General features: G+C 49.5%; 1 protein-coding gene across 1 annotated transcript; it reads left to right on the forward strand.

Moving 5' to 3' along the window:
• The first annotated feature begins 2443 nt into the window (after positions 1-2443).
• Positions 2444-14093, forward strand: FGF6 (fibroblast growth factor 6). Its single transcript, XM_011996288.1, has 3 exons — positions 2444-2833; positions 3807-3910; positions 13844-14093. Exons 1-3 carry the CDS (start codon positions 2488-2490, stop codon positions 14018-14020), a joined length of 627 nt encoding a protein of 208 aa, XP_011851678.1. The 5' UTR covers positions 2444-2487; the 3' UTR covers positions 14021-14093.
• Positions 14094-14310: the final 217 nt, after the last annotated feature.

The raw sequence follows: 14310 nt of genomic DNA on the forward strand, positions 1-14310 counted from the left end.
TTATAGTTTAATCTGTCTCCTAAGGCAGTCCCAAAGTGGATGGGTTCCAAGAAATTCCACAGAGATTCTGAGCTCTACTGGTGAGCACCTCTCCAATTATCCAAGGCAAGTGTTAATTTCAGACTGACTTCTCCAACATGTTTCTGGACTGTCTCTTCCCTGAGTGAGGACCACCAGCATAATTAACACAAGATTCCAAACATCACTGAGAAAGTGTCCCCACTGCTCTTGCATCCATGAAAGCTTAACCATATGAAACCCAGCTGGAAATCCAAAGTGAAGTTCTTTTTGTTGACAACTTTGTCTTTGGATTATTCATGAATCTCTTACTTTGCAGAAGGATTTTTAAAAACAGTTTTCCAACAAAGGCCTACATAGTAGACTCAATCTGAACCTCTAAGGCATCATCTTTCCTTGTGAGAAACGGCAGTGCTGGTGAGATGAGATTGGGTCTGGGACAATGGCAGTGGAAGGGAGAGGAAGCCAATGGGGAAGCCAGGGGACCCCTGGTGACAGTAGGAACAAGTGGTGCCTATGTCCCTCCCCATTCAGTTTACCAGCTGAGGGTCATGACAGATGTCTGGGCTTCACAGGATCCGAGAAGGCATGTCTAGGGCAACACTGAAACACATGGCTTGACAGAAATTTGAACCAAAGCATCGAACCCAGTGAACGGGCAGAAGGGCAGAGAGAAGGCAGGTAGAAGCCACAGACCAGAGGCTGGGACCCAGGGCACAGCAGAAGGTTTAGAATCAGAGGGAAGGTGGTGGTGCCTCGGTAGAGTCCCTGGGCCATAGAACTCACCCCAGGAGCTTTTTCAGGCTACCTGCAGCCTGCAACGTGGGTGCAGAGTGTGGCTAAGGGAGCTGCCTGCTGGGACCAGCTCTACTGCTCAGGACGCTCAAATCCATCTGTATGTCACTGTCATCACCCCCCACACACTCCTTCCAATCCCTGCACAATCAGCACTAATGTCTCACCAACAGATTAAGATCTGAAGTACAAGAAATAGGATTTTAAACTCAAGTTAATTCAATTCCCCAGGTGACCCTTGTTAACTTATTCACCCTCAGAGACATATTAATAGTTCCTTCTTATATCGTATAGCAATTTGTGGGGTGGGTTTTCTGGGAGCTTCACCTTTTTTTCTCACTTCAGTTAGACATGTAATCTATTTAAAAGTAATATGGGAAAAGGAAAAACGAGTGTGGGAATAGCTTCCTGGCAGAAATACTTTCACTAGTTTCTGAATGTAATATCAGCCCAGCAAAAGTTATCTGCAAATACATGTACATCAAAGACACTCAAGTTTTTTTTAACAAATGAATCATTTTATGCTACTGAAATAACTCTGTGATGTGCTATTGGCATTTAAGGAGCTAAATAGACTCTGTGGGCCAGCCAACTTCTACTGAAAACATTAGGCATGCACAGGCTTTAGACTCAGGCAAACCTTAGAAGTTCTGGCTTTGCTACTTATTAGCTGTGGTAACTTGGGCAAGTCATTTAACCTCTCTAAGCCTCAGCTTCCTCATCTGTGAAATGGGAATAATATCAGTCACATGCCAGGGATAAATCCAAGGAGGAGAATGGCCAGGGGGCTATGTCAAAGGCCAGACACTACTTCCGCCCTAGGTGGATGCCAGGACCAGGACCGTGAGCAGGCAAACCTTGCCCTTGCCCTCCCTCCCTCCCTCCACAACCTTAAAGCTCCTTGGACAACCCCCATCCCCACCCGCTGAGAATTTCCGTGCCCTCCTGCTGAAAGGGTTTGGCCTTTTGGTGTTCCCCTCCACCACGGGCTGTTTCCATGCAAAGCTCTCGAGGGTGACTTGCAGGCTACGGTCATCACCACCACCAGCCTTTCCCATCCCTGCCTCTACCTACTGCCCTCTAAATAAGGAAGCCAGCGCTGCCAGGCAAAGAACTTCTGCCCAATATGGGTCCTGGGTGGCCTCTCGCCTCTCTCTTTCCCTGGGCCCCCAGCCAGCTTCCCCCCTCCCCCAGAGATGCTCCCTGCTCACTTCATTCCTGCCTCATAGTTGGAATGACAGTGGCTCCCAGAACCCCTGGGGAGCGTGGAGGGTGATGGGGGTCTGGGGAGGCAGCCAGGCCCAAGAGCAGGTTAATGTTACAGCCCTGGATAAGTGAGCCGGGCGGGTTGACGTCAGGGTGATGATGGGTGGAGGGGAGGGCCGGGCTGCTGAACCAACTATAAAGATAGGTCAAATCAAATATCATCAACTCGGGCCGGAGCAAGCGGGCGAGCTAGAGAGCGTCCCCGAGCCATGGTCTCTACCGGCCGCGGCTCAGCCTGGGTCCCTCTGCTCCCAACCCGAGTGCCCGTTGCAGGTTTTGGTTTCATGTCAGCAGCCTTCATCTGCCTTCCAAAAATAAGCCCCTGCCGCCATGCCGGAGGGAGAAAAACAAGAAGGGTGGTATTTTTAGGGCCATTAATTCTGACCACGTGCCTGAGAGGCAAGGTGGATGGCCCTGGGACAGAGGCTGTTCATCACTATGTCCCGGGGAGCAGGACGTCTTCGGGGCACGCTGTGGGCTCTCGTCTTCCTGGGCATCCTAGTGGGCATGGTGGTGCCCTCGCCTGCAGGCACCCGTGCCAACAACACGCTGCTGGACTCGAGGGGCTGGGGCACCCTGCTGTCCAGGTCTCGTGCCGGGCTAGCTGGAGAGATCGCCGGGGTGAACTGGGAAAGTGGCTATTTGGTGGGGATCAAGCGGCAGCGGAGGCTCTACTGCAACGTGGGCATCGGCTTTCACCTCCAGGTGCCCCCCGACGGCCGGATCAGCGGGACCCACGAGGAGAACCCCTACAGTGAGTACCAGCTGCAGCCAGTTGGGACGCTTGGGGGCTTGGGCTCATGCTGGGCTAAAAGGTGAAGGGGCCATGCTCTAGCGGACAGGATGCACTATAATGGGGACAGAAATGCTGCTCACCACTTAGATGATTCCACATGACTCTAGCTGGGTGCAGGCTCAGTATACTGGGGTCCAAGCATCCTGGTGTTCCTTGCCATCACCTTGGTTAGATCCTCCGTGGCACTAACTATTTCAGCATTACTGACCCATCTGATGCCTTGTAAGACCACTGGGAACCATTAGTCTGGGAAGCCCGCAAGGCAGGGGTAGGGAGAATGAGTTAGTATGCTTAGATCAAATTTGACACAAGCTGATTTTTATTCAGCTTCTTTCTTGGAGAAGGCAAGGAAATTCAATTGCAAAATGTCCAACTGGAGCACATCCGTCTTTTTATTTCAGCGAGCTCCCTCTGTCCCCAGGTTCTTATCCTGCAAGTTGTCGGCTTGCTGTATGGTTAGTCTCCTATCCAAGAAAGGATGGGGGCCGCAGGATCCAAGAAAGCTACCAGCCATGGTGTGGCCGCTGCGTTTTCAAGATCAAGGGGGTTGAGATTTGTTGAAACATGTAGAGTACACATTAAGAATACTAATAATCAGAATGTAGTTTTTTACTCAAGTCAAGGACCTCAAGTAATTATGTCAATGAAAGCCCAGAGTCAAGGCTCATCTTAAATAGGTAGCTAAGTGGTCATTGCAGTCCCTAACTCTGATATGAGAACTTTCCCTTGCAGAACTGGATTTTTAACAGCACAATGGCAGCACTGGATGAGTGCAGCAGCCAGGGTCTCCTAGAGTGAGAGGGATCGTGGATGGGGTGATGGAGTCTGGCTTTCTAGGAGAATGGGGATGGACTGAGATGCCCTTGTCGGCTCAAGTTCCCACTGTGATTTGCACGAGCCTTGGGTAATGTGGCCCCCCTTTCCTTGTCAGGCCTGCTGGAAATTTCCACCGTGGAGCGAGGTGTGGTGAGTCTCTTTGGAGTGAGAAGTGCGCTCTTCGTTGCCATGAACAGTAAAGGAAGATTGTACGCAACGGTGAGTTCACCAGGCCGGGGAAGTGCCAGGTTTACAAGGCTTGATGCTTACGCAGTTGAAGAAAATAGTATGAAATTCTGAGTAGAGAAGTGACTATCTAAATGGGAAAGGAAAGGCTGTTAAAAGGAGCCTGTGAAAGGGAGGGGCCTTGCAGCTTCTGCGTCTTCAGCCTCATGGGTGATTGTCCGCTCTGGCCCCTGTTTCTTCTGTTCCCACCTGCCGGCTGAAGTCTGTGTGATTAAACAGAAACCACAGCTCAGGGAGCCCGTGGGCCAGAGGGAAACCCGCATTCTGGCATCCCGGCTTGTGGGCAGGTGTGATTCCCTGCATTGGCAAGGCCCCGAGAGCAAGCCTATCTCTCTGCCTGGGTGTGCTGCTCCATGGCACGTGCCCTGCAAGATGCCCCAGCCTAGTGCGCCGCAGAAAAAGCGGAATAGGAGGCCGTTTTCGTCCTCATCAGTGTGCTGAGATTCTGCGCTAGGGTTTTCAATCCTCTGGTCTCTGATCGTGTAAGCTGGAGAAGCAGCCTACCCATTACACCCTTTAGGCAGGTACCAGTCCCACCCATTCCCATCCCCACCCCCATAGGTCACCCCTGGGAACGCCAGTGCTGGCACTTGGGTTAATGCCACCAACTTCTAAGCACATTGACCAAAACCTCCGCTCTCTCACTGACCTACTCATTCCTGCAGCCCTCGGCCCATCATTTGCCTTATTCCAAAATATGGTGGGCAAACATCCCTATGAAGCTGAAGAAATGGAGGGTTCCTTTGACAGAAATAAGCAAGCTAAAAAGGAAGACCTCAGAGCAGGCATCAAAAAATATCAAAGTTATTTATAGGGAGGGTGTGGAGGGCTGATCTACTGCCCCTTGGAGGATAAACTGAGGATTGGGATGTGAAGAAATAGACCCAGGACTGGCACTGGGTCCCAGGGGGGGCCCAACATAGGAGGTCTATGAAATACAAGAACGGGTTCACCAGGTGGCCTCCGTCCCATAATCTTTGGTGCTAACATCTCTCAGTCTGGGTTGGTTTATGTGGACATACGGCATGCATTAAAATCAGTGGGTCTCCCACACGGCTCTGTGGACAGTTTGCATCTCTATCACCTTGGAAACTTGTTAAAAGTATGCATTTCCAGGTACCTACCTAGGAGATCCTTATTCAACAGAGCTGAGAGGTGGGCCTGGAAATCCGTTTGTTTTTGTATTTTAAATGTGCCAGGTGTTTCTGAGGCACAGGCAGGCTTGGGGGACAGCAGGCTACATGGCCTCTGGAGGGCGGGGTACCACCCACTCCCCATGTTACACTGAACCGAGAGCTGCAGAGTGGGTGAGATGAGACAGAAGAGACATGTCCTTGTTACTCTCTCTCTGGAAAAGTGGTGGTGAGGACAGGAAGAGGCCTGGGGCCAACCCAGGTTTTGGTGGAGCAGGCTCCCCCCCTGGAGAGTGCAGCATCCCAAAGAACCCCTTCTTTCCAGCCTGCATAATGCCCAGAATCCCATAGGATCAGGAAAGCCGAGAATTTGGGCTGTTGGCTGTGGGACTCCATGCAAGCAAGGAACGTTTTAGCAAGTAAATCTCCTGGGAGAAAGCACAAATTTCATAAACTCTTCTTTCTCCCTGTCACCTTTATCAACAAGCTATTTACTACTATTTTCTTCCTACCCAGAAAGGAAAAGAATTGTGGGGAGGAGAAAATGCACAAATAGAAAGGATATTTACCCACTTCCCACTTTAAATCTCTTGGCCCTGAAAGGAGAAGCTGGGAAAGGCTGGGGAAGGGAATATAAGATTTAACCATCAGAGAAAGTGCCGCGAAGCGGGGAAGAGCATTCAGAATAGCAAAAGGGAAACGAGGCTGACTCCCAATGCCTGAAACCCCCACCCCAGCCCCAGCCCTCACTCTGCAGCACCATTGTTGACAGATGACTTTAAAGGGAGTTAAGCAGGTTGATGAACTGCTGGGCTCACTAAATGAGCAGAGTCCAGGAGAACCAGGAACTTCTGGAGAAAGGACCCCGCCCCCTTCACCTCCGCCCTCCCACCCCTCCTACCTTCACCCTCAGTAGCATTTGGCCAAAGAGCATCTTCTCCAGGGAAGGAGCTTCTCCTCCCTGGACCTCAGGGCCAGCCGGGCCTGCACACAGAGAGTGGGGCTGGACAGCTGTGCCCCAAGCCTGGGGCACCTGACGTTTCGTGTGGCTCAGGACCAGATGCTCCTGAGCGACTTCTACCCCTCCCTCTCTGCCCCTCAGAGGCCGTTATCACAGTCTAAAAAAACAATTGCCGACTGATCCCCGGAGCCAGGAAGACTCCCGCTGGGTGGTGATTTCATTCACACTATTTCCCTTTAAGCCCTCTGAGCTGCCTCATCTCCCAGGCTCAGCTGCCACTGCCACTACATGCGATTTCTCATGGGTGGGGGAGGGAAACGGGGCTGGGGCTGAGGTGTTGATGAGGGGGACAAGGGAACAACTCGTGGGCAGAGAATAAGGGCCAAGGAAACCTGGCTAGAAGTGGCTTCACACATGTCTGTCTCCTGGAAAGAGGGGCGGGGAGGCTCAGGACAGTTTGCCGGGCCCCCCCTTTAGACAATATAAACAGCTGCCGTGCCCTGAGCACTGGCCTACTGCTTGTGTCAGGCTGCACAGGCTGCAGAGGGCTTTACGAGCATGATCTCGCAGCACCCCTAGGAGGGGCATCTGATCTTCACCCTCCCTGTGCAGCTGCGGACACCGGGTCTCCAGGGTCACACGTCCAGCCACAGCTGTGTGCAGCCCTGTCTCAGGGCTCCGTGACCCGAGTTCCAGTTCCTGGCCGACCTACCCTCTAGCTACTTGTCTTACTTTGGGCAACGTCACTAAACTTCTCTGGGCCTGGACTTCTGCTCTCTCAGGATGAGGCAGAAATCAGTGAATTCTAACCCCCTTGGGTCCCTTTTAAAATTCACAAAACAAAACATCAAGGATCTCCACCTGACAGTGGTTCTATCAGAATCCTTTGGTTGAGAAGAATACAGACTAGCAAAAAGATACCAGCAACTCAGTTATGCTTTCAAGTGATTTCACTTTTACTAAGAATAACTGCATTTACATGCTTTTCCATCAACAGTATGACAATGTGCAAAGGAGAAAGTTGATTTTCTCCAGAGACTTTTGATTAGTATCTGGGGCACTGCATTGCGGGAGGGGAGGACCAGCTTTGCCTTGGTTCAGCTGCCACTCTAGCAGAAAACAGCACTCCTGAGGGAATGGGACAAAGGACACCCACCATGAGGAAGTGCTGGGAGATGGACCTGGAGAGCAGCGGGAGGCGCATGCCCTTATGAGGGGCCTGAGGCCCTGCATACAAATCCCCCACCTGCTACAAAGAGCTGCCCAGGAGTGAGAAGAATGAGACACCGGATGAAAAACTTTCCAACATTCCGAAATCAACAGTGCAATTGTGTGCTAGGAAAAAGAGTTGGAAAACGCAGGCATCTTCAGAGCTGACGATATTTCAGCTAAAGACAGGAAAAGAAGCAGTCAGGGGCTGTAGAAGAAAGTCTTAGGACAAAGAGTTGGTTTATTTTTCCTTCTTGCCCACATCCTTCCACCCCATCCTTCTCCATCCAGCCACTCCCAGGAGGAACAGGGGCAAATGGCCCCAGCAGTCACAGGAAGAAGATGTTTAAAGACAGGATTAGATCCTCATTGGTCCAGGTGACTGAGCTCTAAAGGCAAGAGGGTGGCTGTGTTGTCCACCTCACACTTTTAGGGGCATTTCTACCCCATGGATGTGCTTGCTCCTCTGCGAAATGCCCTTCTCCATAGCACGTGCCAAATGCACATAAGTCTGAATAGACCTACACGGAACTGAAGACATTGTCATGCTGGGGCTCGAGCCCGGCAGGCCCAGGAAATGCGACCCAGGGGAATGATTTTCATTTGTCCAAGATCATAAACGGTAGCTGCTTTTATGAACATGGCGTTCACTTGGCTTGAGGGCGTTCTTCACCAGAGCTGAGGAGCCAACATTCCCAAGCCATGAGAACTCAAAAGCTCAGGGCTCTGATGAAGATGCATTAAGGGGCTGGGTCTTGAGCATCACTCTGGGCAGCAGGAAAATCCAGTCAACCTGAAGCATTCAGGGAAAATGCATGATCTCCCCTTCGTGCCACAGATGGGGGTGCTGAGGGTAGAGAGAGAGCAGCAAGGGGAAGGTTAGGGCTTCTAACACAAGCTTCATCTACTAGTTGTCTTTTTTCACTTTACTTTTGTATAGGATTCTGGGGAAGGCCAGAGAGATGAGACAGACTAGAGAAAAGAGCAGAATGGAAAGAAAAAAAAAGTTGTAAACTTAAAAAAAAAAAACCAAAAAACTGTGTGTATGTTGAGGGGGAGTGGATTTGAATGATCCAAAATCTAACAACCAGAGAAACAAAGTACAATCTATACATCCATGGTCACGCACGCTTAAACAATCATGTTTTAGGAGGCCCAGACGTTTAGAAGAGGCTGGGTTCTCAAATGGACACATTCTAGGCACCGGGAAGTGGGCAATGGCTTGAGAGTTTCTTGTCCAAGTCACTCAGTTCCTCCCACTTCCCCTTCCTCCACCTCAAGATTTCATTTCCTCTCTAGAGCTTGCAAACAACACATGAAACCTCTCCCTTAACCACCATCCAGATCAGAAATAAATTCTCTGAAACTGACTGGGCGGGTTATTCTCCAGGGACATACAAAGTTAGAACAGGGGGGAGGCTGGTGGGTGGAGAGGGGCTGTGACCCAACAAGGAGGAGACCACCCGTTTCTGATCAAAATGTTTTCTTGCTCGTTTCCTGGCCCGTCTGCTACCGTAAATTCCCTTCCCACTTTAAATAATGTACTTACTTGACTAGGTAACACATGAACTTGTTTTAAGGAGAAAAGGTATCAGAATATTCTATGGAAAGTCTCACTCTTACCATCCTCTTGAAGCCACTGAGTTTCTCCCTAGAGGCAGCCACAGTTACCAGTGTATCATTCCAGTGTATCATTCCAGAAATAGCCTAGGCACACGTGCACGCACTGCTATCATCTTTTTAAAATCACACACACAGGAGCATACTACGCTAACACTTTTTCAAACCTTGTGTCTTCACTTAGCAATGTATCTTTGAAGCCATTTCATGTCAGTACAGAGAGACTTCTTATCTTTTCAAGGCTTGTAGAATTCCATCATGTGGATCTACCATAACTGAGTCAGTTGCTCCTTTTTTTTTTTTTTTTTTTTTTTTTTTTTTTTTTTTTTGAGACAGTCTCGCTCTGTCGCCAGGCTGGAGTGTGGTCTCGGCTCACTGCAATCTCCACCTCCCGGGTCCAAGAGATTTCTCTGCCTTAGTCTCCCAAGTAGCTGGGACTACAGGCATGCACCACCACGCCCGGCTAATTTTTTATATTTTGGTAGAGATGTGGTTTCACCATGTTGACCAGGATGGTCTCAATCTCCTGACCTCGTGATCCACTCACTTTGGCCTCCCAAAGTGTTGGGATTACAGGCCTGAGCCACCTCAGTTACTCCTCTCCTAATAGAACATTGTTTTTGGTCTTTTGTTATTTAATACTGTAGTAACTTTTGTGCATGTGTGGGAATATGTCAGTAAGATAAACTTCTAGAAGTGGGATTGCTGATCAGTTGCTATAGTCATCCTTTACTCTGGTAGATGCGGCCAAATTGGTCTTTATAGAGATTATAACAGTGTACACATCGGAGGACATTAAACGAGAATTCCTAGTTTCTATGCCCTCACTAATGACAGCATAGTGCCAAATGCTTTTCTCTTTGAAATCTGGCCACTAAACATGTGATCTCACAGTTACAATTTACATTTCTCTTATTAGGCATATTCTCTTCTGCTCAAATGCCATTGATACTTCCTTTCCTGGGAATCTTCTGTTTTATAAATGTTGTTCATTCTCTGGTGAGTTTAGGGTTCTGAATATAGTAACAAAATGTACTCTTTGACATATGTGTATTGTATGGATTTTCATCCAGTTTGCCATTTCTGTTCTTATTTTATTTAAGGTAATATTTTTCAAGTAGAAGACTAATTTATTAATTTTTTTTAAAAGGCTTTAATTTTTTTTGTCCTGCTTAGAAAGATGTTCCTGATTCTGAGTTTATTAAAAAAAACCCTTTTCTGGATTTTAATGGTTCTCCTTTTTACATTTAAATTTTTGCTCCTTTTGGATTTATTCTGAGGGAAGGGATAAAGTCATACACACCAAACTTTATTATCATTATAATAGAATACCATTCCGTTGTTCCGACACCATGTTTTCTCTAGTGATTTAAAATACCACTTTTACTTTACATTCATGTCAGATTCATTTTATTTTACATCCGTGTGTGTGTTGGGATCTACCGCCGGACTCTATTTTGTTCTTTGACCTGTACTGGACTCCTCATTCGCGTAGCTTTACTTGGAACGTTTCAATCAGTCCCCAGCTGAATTTTTCCTGGTGCTGCTGCTCCCAAGCTTGCCCACCAACAAGGGAAGTCCTGTGACAGGTTCTATGCCCCACGCACAGGGCAAGAAACCAGGGTCCAGAGAGGCTCCTAATGAGGGGCTGTGGTTCAGAGCCAGCGCCAGCCTCTGCCCTTTCTCTCGCTTCCTGCTCTTCCATGCAAGCTCAGTGTCTCCCAGGCACTCCATCAAAAACCGCAGAGCTTAAAAGCTGAATTGTCCAGTAACCCACAGCAAGTCTTACGGGACTGGTGATCCAGGGTAAGGCAGTCTTTTGAGGCTTTTAATGTAAAGTAGTTCATGACTTACTTGGAGAAGAATACTACTGCTACTAATTTGTTTTTAATTCTACTATATAGCAAGCATTGTTCCCAGGACTTTCCATGCATTATCTCCATTAATGCTTAGTCCAATTCTATGACATAATTTTTCTTACTGTTCTTGCTTCACAGATGAGGGAATTGAAGCTTTAGAGGTTAAATGATTTGTCCAGGCTCACATAGTTAAGTAAGAGGCCATGGTCATCAGTCTAACCTCAAAGCTGTGGCACAAATGTTTTGTTTTTTTGAGATGGAGTCTCGCTCTGTTCCCCAGGCTGGAGTGCAGTGGCGCGATCTCGGCTCGCTGCAAGCTCCGCCTCCCAGGTTCACGCCATTCTCCTGCCTCAGCCTCCCGAGTAGCTGGGACTACAGGCGCCCGCCACCACGCCCGGCTAATTTTTTGTATTTTTAGTAGAGATGGGGTTTCACCGTGTTAGCCAGGGTGGTCTCGATCTCCCGACCTCGTGATCCGCCCGTCTCGGCCTCCCAAAGTGCTGGGATTACAGGCCTGAGCCACTGCGCCTGGCCACAAATATGTTCTTGACCTATGTTGATTAGTTCATCCTTTTTACCTTTAGGACATCCCTTCATTCATCCACAAATATTCACTGAGCATCCCTAACAAGGAAAACAGGAAAGTTATGAAAACCCATCCCCTGGCGTAGCATTAACCTGTTGACATGGCTGGTGAACGCCTTCACATTTATCTCAAGCAAGTTAACATCAGTGAAAGTGCTTTGTTAATAAGCTGCGAGCGTGAGAGAAGAAGATGGGGAAAATGTGTGAGGGGGTTTCCCTGTGTTCCCACAGGCAAGGCTGTCCCCTCGCCCACACTCACATTACGTTGAAAGAGCCACCCATGTAGGGGTATCTTGACGTTTCAGTGCTGTCCTTATTTACTTATTTCTTTATTCTTGAGACAGGGTCTCACTCTGTCACCCAGGCTGGAGTGCGGTGGAGTGATCATGGCTCACTGCAGCCTCGACCTCAAGCGATTCTCTCACCTCAGCCTCCAGAGTAGCTGGGACTGCAGGCATATGCCACCACGCTTGGCCTTTTTTTTTTTTTTTTTTGTAGAGACAGGGTCTTGCTATGTTGCCTAGGTTCCTCTCAAACTCCTGGGCTCAAGTGATCCTCCTGCCTTGGTCTCCCAAAGTACTGGGATTACAGGTGTGAGCCACCGAACCAGCCATGTTATCCTTATTCAACCACCATCCACTCAGCATCATGTACCAAGCAAGACACAGTCCTTATCTCAGGGATCTTGGAGTCCACTGGGAAAGAAAGCATGGCTGTTCTAAATGTTGCCAGAGGGGTCCACTGAAAGGGCTCTGGGAGTCTTGGGGTCCTGAGGAGCAAGCTACTTACCAGCCTTCAGAACAGCAAGAGGTTCTCGTCCAGCTACACTGCCAGCAAGACGGGACACTAGCAGTACGATTCCTTTACAGAAGGTAGAGGACACCTCTGGCACAGCCCGGCAGCCATCGAGCGGGACTTTTTTATACCCGAGCAAGAAAGAGTCAGAAATTATCCTCCACCCATTTCTCATTCTATGTTTCTTTTCAAGAGTAGATCCCGGGTCTCTGGCTCCCACCTCGCTCTCTGTTCTTCTAGCCCCGACCCAGCTGCTTCCCCACAAGAGCAGGAAATCCCTGCCCACTCCCTCAGGGCAGCCACCCAGGCAGGTTGCAGTGAAAAGAGGAGGACTTGGGGTGATGTACTGGGAATGAATTTGTGCATGTGAGACAGAAAGTCCAGCATTCATGTTCTGAACAGGCGTCCCACACACACTCCTCTACCAAATTAGCATGGAAAGGGCCCCAAATTAGCATGGAAAGGGCCATTTTTTTTGTTGGTCCCAGGCTCATTGGCATCACCTGTCACATTGGGAACCAGGTCCTTTTCCCCATAAAAACACCTGCTCCTCACCATCTCTGTTCCTGCATGTCCCTGGAGAACTATGATTGTCTTGGACCGCAGTCCTCAACCTTTTTGGCACCAGGGACCAGTTTCCTGGAAGACTATTTCCATGGACAGGGTGAGGGGTGAGGGCATGGGGGGATGGTGTGGGGATGAAACTGTTCCACCTCAGATCGTCAGGCATTAGATTCTCAGGAGGAGCAGGCAACCCCAGATCCTTCTTCACATGCAAAGTTCACAACAGGGTTCTTGCTCCTGTGAGAATCTAATGCCACTGCTGATCTGACAGAAGGCGGAGCTCAGGTGGTCATGCAAGCGATGGGGAGTGGCTGGAACACAGAGGAAGCTTCGCTCACCCACCACTCACCTCCTGCTGTATAGCCCGGGTCCTGGCTGGTACGGGCCACTGACTGGTACGGGTCTACAGCCTAGGGGTTGGGGACCCCTGGTCTAGGAGGTACCAGACACCTTCTAGGCTCAAAGTCAAAACTGAGAATGGGCCTTTTTGAGGGATAGAAACCTTGGGACTTAAACCAGGAAAGACAGACTGAGGAACCACAAGCAGAAAGAAGGAGACAGACAGTGCTGGAAAGGGCTTAAGAGATCCCCTGTGTCTCCTACCCCCTCCACCAACCACCTCTCTCCTTCTTCCCCCACCACAGTCTGCAGAAAAGAGAACTGAGGCTGAAAGGGGAGGAACCTGCCCGAGGTCACACAACTAGGAAGTAGAAAAGTCATGAAATAGCACCCTGGGCTCTCATTCCTGCTCCAGGAGACTCCCTCTCACAGCGGACTTGAGAAAACAGCTTATTGTGTCATTTCCTGGTCTGTTCTTTGAATGGCGCAAGTTGCCATCTGGGGACTTCGTAGAAAGTACTCTGGAAGTCAGGAGACCTGAGTGGTAGAGCCTCAGCTGTGCCCCGTGTGGCACAGACCATCATCCCCTGTGTCCCTGGGCCTTGGTTTCCTTATGGTAAAGGAGGGAAGGCGAGAGGAAACCATGAGAGCCTGCAGCCTCTTCCCATCCTCACCTTTCACCGTTCTGTCCACCCAGGATGCTCAGACCTCACAGTGGTTGTCTCACAAAGAGAAGGGAAGGGGCACCTGGCAGGGGGGCCTACTGTGTGCGGCCCAGCTGGCGTCTGCAGCACTCCTCATTTGTAACCCAGTCTCTGCTGTTTGCCCATGTCTTTCGCAGCCCAGCTTCCAAGAAGAATGCAAGTTCAGAGAAACCCTCTTGCCCAACAATTACAACGCCTATGAGTCAGACTTGTACCGAGGGACCTACATCGCCCTGAGCAAATACGGACGGGTAAAGCGGGGCAGCAAGGTGTCCCCGACCATGACTGTCACTCATTTCCTTCCCAGGATATAAGGACCCGCAAAAGAAGGCTCACAGATTTAAAGCAGCATCTGTTCTGTTGGAATTTTGCACAAGTGAATAACTCCCCTTGCCCTCCATGGCTTCTGAGTCAGGTTTATCTCGTGCTTGGGGAGACCCCAGTTGTTTCCCTTGGCCAGTGGACCCCACAGCATGTAGCCCATTCAAACCAGGGCTGCAATCAGCAACCTTAGAATGGCAATTTATCCCATGCTCTGACCTCCCTCCAGGAGAGAAGGTATCGGTGACACTTGTGGAATGTGACCATGTGCACAGGAAAAGGC

Source organism: Mandrillus leucophaeus, unplaced genomic scaffold (assembly GCF_000951045.1).
Source record: "Mandrillus leucophaeus isolate KB7577 unplaced genomic scaffold, Mleu.le_1.0 Scaffold508, whole genome shotgun sequence".
In the NCBI taxonomy this organism is placed as follows: domain Eukaryota; kingdom Metazoa; phylum Chordata; class Mammalia; order Primates; family Cercopithecidae; genus Mandrillus; species Mandrillus leucophaeus.

Excerpts from the sequence above, each read along its gene's own strand:
- FGF6 (XM_011996288.1), top strand. The coding sequence starts at position 2,488 with ATGGCCCTGGGACAGAGGCTGTTCATCACTATGTCCCGGGGAGCAGGA. Across the intron at positions 2,834-3,806 it reads CCACGAGGAGAACCCCTACA|GCCTGCTGGAAATTTCCACC; the intron begins GTGAGTACCAGC and ends TTTCCTTGTCAG. Across the intron at positions 3,911-13,843 it reads AAGGAAGATTGTACGCAACG|CCCAGCTTCCAAGAAGAATG; the intron begins GTGAGTTCACCA and ends TGTCTTTCGCAG.